The sequence below is a fragment of the Acanthisitta chloris genome, unplaced genomic scaffold, assembly GCF_000695815.1.
Source record: "Acanthisitta chloris isolate BGI_N310 unplaced genomic scaffold, ASM69581v1 scaffold15483, whole genome shotgun sequence".
In the NCBI taxonomy this organism is placed as follows: Eukaryota; Metazoa; Chordata; class Aves; order Passeriformes; family Acanthisittidae; genus Acanthisitta; species Acanthisitta chloris.
Window position 1 is genome coordinate 21,787 of NW_008663404.1, and position 4,036 is coordinate 25,822.

Sequence of the window (4,036 nt, forward strand, 5' to 3'; positions counted from 1 at the left end):
CTACAAATTGAATATATATGGCAGCTGTTTGGATCAGTTTTTATATGGGTGGCTGTTAGTGTGGTCTATTTTTTCCTCAGGAGGCATTGGATTTAAAGGGAATTGTCTACCCATCAACCTCATTATAAGATGAAAGGAATATTTAAGTATAAGTTGATAAAATACATTGTAAATTGTTAGGCATTATATGTCATGGGAGGGCTTTTTTTGAATATATATGGCAGCTGTTTGGATCAGTTTTTATATGGGTGGCTGTTAGTGTGGTCTATTTTTTCCTCAGGAGGCATTGGATTTAAAGGGAATTGTCTACCCATCAACCTCATTATAAGATGAAAGGAATATTTAAGTATAAGTTGATAAAATACATTGTAAATTGTTAGGCATTATATGTCATGGGAGGGCTTTTTTCCCCTCTGAATTCCAACGCACACCCTTCTCCCTTTTCCAGGAACAGTACTGGCGTTCAGTTGTATTTCACAACCACATGGATTACCTATTGAAAAATGGCTATGAGTATGATGAAAATGCTAAAAATCAGGCAGTGAAAGAGCAGCAAGAACTTTTGATGAAGCTGTTTGCTGTAAGTACAAACACATAACAGAAAGAATCCCTGAGACTTTATCCCTGAAGTTGGAGGTGCTCAAGACCAGGTTGGATGGAGCTTGAAGCAACATGGGCTAGTGGAAGGTGTCCCTACCCATGGCAGGGGGTTGGAATGAGATGATTTTTAAGGTCTTTCCAACCCAGACTTTTCTGGGATTCTATGATTTATTAGAAATTGGAATTGGATGTAAACATTGATGTGATTCTTCTTATTAGGAGTCTCATCATTGTTGGTGGTTTGTCTTTATTCCTTCACTCCAACAAGATCACAGTATTCTCCTAGACCCAGGAGAGAGCTGTGTGACTGAAGTGTTTAACTCTCTGGGCTTCTTCTCTTCCAGCTTTCTTGTAAACTGGAGCGTGAATTTCGCTCTGTGGAACTTGCTGACCTCATGACACAGAATGTTGTGAGTTTAGCTATCAAATATGCTTCTCGCTCCCGGCGGCTAAACTTAGCTCAGCGCCTCAGCGAGATGGCTGCGGAAAAAGCAAGTGAGTTGGCAACAGCACAGGAAGATGAAGAGGAGGAAGAGGATTTCCGAAGGCACTTGAGTGCTGGGTAACACAAACTTCTGTGACTGAAAGCTGGGAATGGTTTTACTACTCTGTTAAGCTTTTGGTGCACTTCTCTGCACCATAGTTTGGGGTTTATTTGTTAGGAATTAACAGTTTGTGTTGCTCTCCTCGAAGTTGTACATGTAGATGGTACATTATTGATGTTAGGAAGTTTTTTTTCCTGTGAGAGTGGTGAGACACTGGCACAGGTTGCCCAGGGAGGCTGTGGTTGCCTCAACCCTGGCAGTGTTCAAAGCCAGGTTGGCTAAAGGCTTGAGCAACCTGCTCTGGTGGGAGGTGTCTCTGCTCAGGGCAGGGGGTTGGGGCTGGATCATCTCTAAGGTCCAATCCAACCCCTTAGCATTCTGTGATTCTATATCTTGTGAGGATTGTAGGCACAGAGGGAAATATCTCCACTCCTTGCTTCCTGCATCTCTATATTCAACAGCTCCAGAGGCAAAACAGGCTCAATACCAAGTGGCTCTGGTTGGAACTGGTTTTATTCCCACCTTTCCCTAGCTTGTGCTGCTTTGGCTATTTGACTCCAACCTATTTTTCTTCTCTTTGTCTCAGTCTCTCAGTCTTGATTCACTCCACACCTATCTTAAAATCCTATCTTTCTCCAGCCTTCCCTTTTTTCAGTATCCCATTCCAGTGTATCCTGTTCAGTCTCACTCCCTCGTAACTAATTCTGGCTCTTCAAAGCTGTGGAATGTACTACAACTTGGCTTTGAATTCTTTTTCCCTCTGTATCTCTGCTGTCTTACCTTTCCTCTCCTACCTGCATCTGCTTTGTAAAGCATGCTGAGGCCAAAGGTGTGGGGTTTGGGTTTTTTTGGTGTTTTTTGTTTAACTGGAGTTTCTTGTCTATATCAAATTTATATTAATATTATGTATTTATTTATGTCATAACATTTTGAGGGAAGCAGCTCCTATGGCAGTTTTATGTATGAAGTCTAGGACTTATTTAAGCAAGAGGAAATGAGAAGTCCCTGAACTTATCTGTAGCCCTTTTCCTTATTCCTCTGTGTGCAACTGTGCAGTCAGAACTCATTTCTAAATGCTGAGTTTTGTTCCTCTGGAGCATGTGTGGAGTCTGTAATCCCAAGTCTGTATAGATGTGTTGTTTATACAGATGATGTATATGTTTACAGAATCCATGTTGATGTACAGATTTTAGTAATCAGCAAAGATCAGGAGGGAAATGCAAGAAATATACATCCTGCTCTCCTGGGAATTTGGATTATAATCAGGTTAAACATTAAAACTTGCTGCCTAATCTTCAGTCTGAAACTCTCCATGTGACCACCTAGTGTTAATTCGTGGATGCAGGAAAGTAACCTGATACTATTGGGGATTTTGGAGGTAGATGTGTTTAAATGGAGATTACAGAAGGTCTTTAATATTTGCATTTATATTCATGGCAATGTGTTCTGGCAACAAAGTTCTGAAGTGGTTAATGAATCTTTAATTTAATCATCACAGTTTAATTAGAGGCATGATAGATATAAATTCTAAATGTTATTGTTCTTATTTCCTAAATTATGTAAGTTTGCTATCTGTTGTTCCAGTTTTCCTTCTGAATGTGGTGACCACTTCCTTTCCTCTGAATTCCTTCCATTTAGTTACAGCAGTTCTGCCACGGAGTGGAGTCGACTGCCAGTCAGGAATGTTCAAAAAAAAGAAATGGACTGAGGAAACTGATGCCTGTGAGGAAGCAGAAGAAACCCCAGAAGTGCATAAACAGAGTAAGAAAAATATATTCTCTGTGTAGGCTGGGAGTTGTCTAGATAACTTTTACAGACTTAGTAAGGAATTAAGTGGGTCTGTATTCCAGCCTGTGCCTGCAGTCACTGCAGAGAAATAAGTTCAGTGCATGTCACCTGCTGTGTCACAGAAACTGATGCCTGTGAGGAAGCAGAAGAAACCCCAGAAGTGCATAAACAGAGTAAGAAAAATATATTCTCTGTGTAGGCTGGGAGTTGTCTAGATAACTTTTACAGACTTAGTAAGGAATTAAGTGGGTCTGTATTCCAGCCTGTGCCTGCAGTCACTGCAGAGAAATAAGTTCAGTGCATGTCACCTGCTGTGTCACAGCTTGATTGTGCATTGCACTTGATTTGGTTTCAGCTCAAGTCCTGCAGGAGTTGAATTGATAGACAAGGAGTTTGCTGGGCATACTTTATGGAATCAGCTTTAAGGAATAAATATGCAACTCTAAATGTAGGTAGAGATAACAGATGGTTTTATGAAAGTCTATGTACAATTTGAAAATGAAAATTCACACTTTAAAATACAGATTGCTTTACTGTAATCATAGAATTCACAGAGTGGTTTGGGTTGGAAGGAACCTTAAAGACCATCTCGTTCCACCCCCTGCCATGGGCAGGGACACCTTCCACTAGCCCAGGTTGCTCAGAGCCCCATCCTGACTGACTTGTCTGTTTGAGGGTAGTTTTTAAAGAAGTTATGCTGTTACATTTTATGGCATTTAAATATGTACCCCTTTCTTTTTTTCTGAAGGGCCAAATCCTTTCTCCAGAAGTGTCACTTCAGCAGAGATGACTACTCCGAAGTCTGGTAAGTATTTTATTCTAGCCTCAGACTTTTGTCATCCTTCACAATATTTGGTCCTGGGTTTATCCTTTATTCTCCCATAATGGCTTAAATTTAGTTGCATAAACGTGTTGTCAAGTGGTAACTTCATAGAATCATGGAATAGTTTGTGTTGGAAGGGTTAAAGGTTAAAGCTCATCCCATTCCACCCCCTGCCATGGGCAAGGACACCTTCCACATCTCAGGTTGGTCCAAGCCCTGTCCCGCCTGGCGTGGTTGCACTGATTGTTGCTCTCATGTTTTTAAAAGGTTCCCTATTCCT

General features: G+C 40.9%; 1 protein-coding gene across 1 annotated transcript in view; it reads left to right on the forward strand.

The window, feature by feature from the left end:
• Positions 1-4,036, forward strand: part of WDHD1 (WD repeat and HMG-box DNA binding protein 1) — a 28,273-nt gene that overhangs the window by 20,794 nt on the left and 3,443 nt on the right. The window contains 5 exon segments of the mRNA XM_009070993.1: positions 449-580; positions 945-1,162; positions 2,784-2,849; positions 2,851-2,906; positions 3,682-3,738. Of these exon segments, the coding sequence (XP_009069241.1) occupies positions 449-580; positions 945-1,162; positions 2,784-2,849; positions 2,851-2,906; positions 3,682-3,738 (529 nt within the window).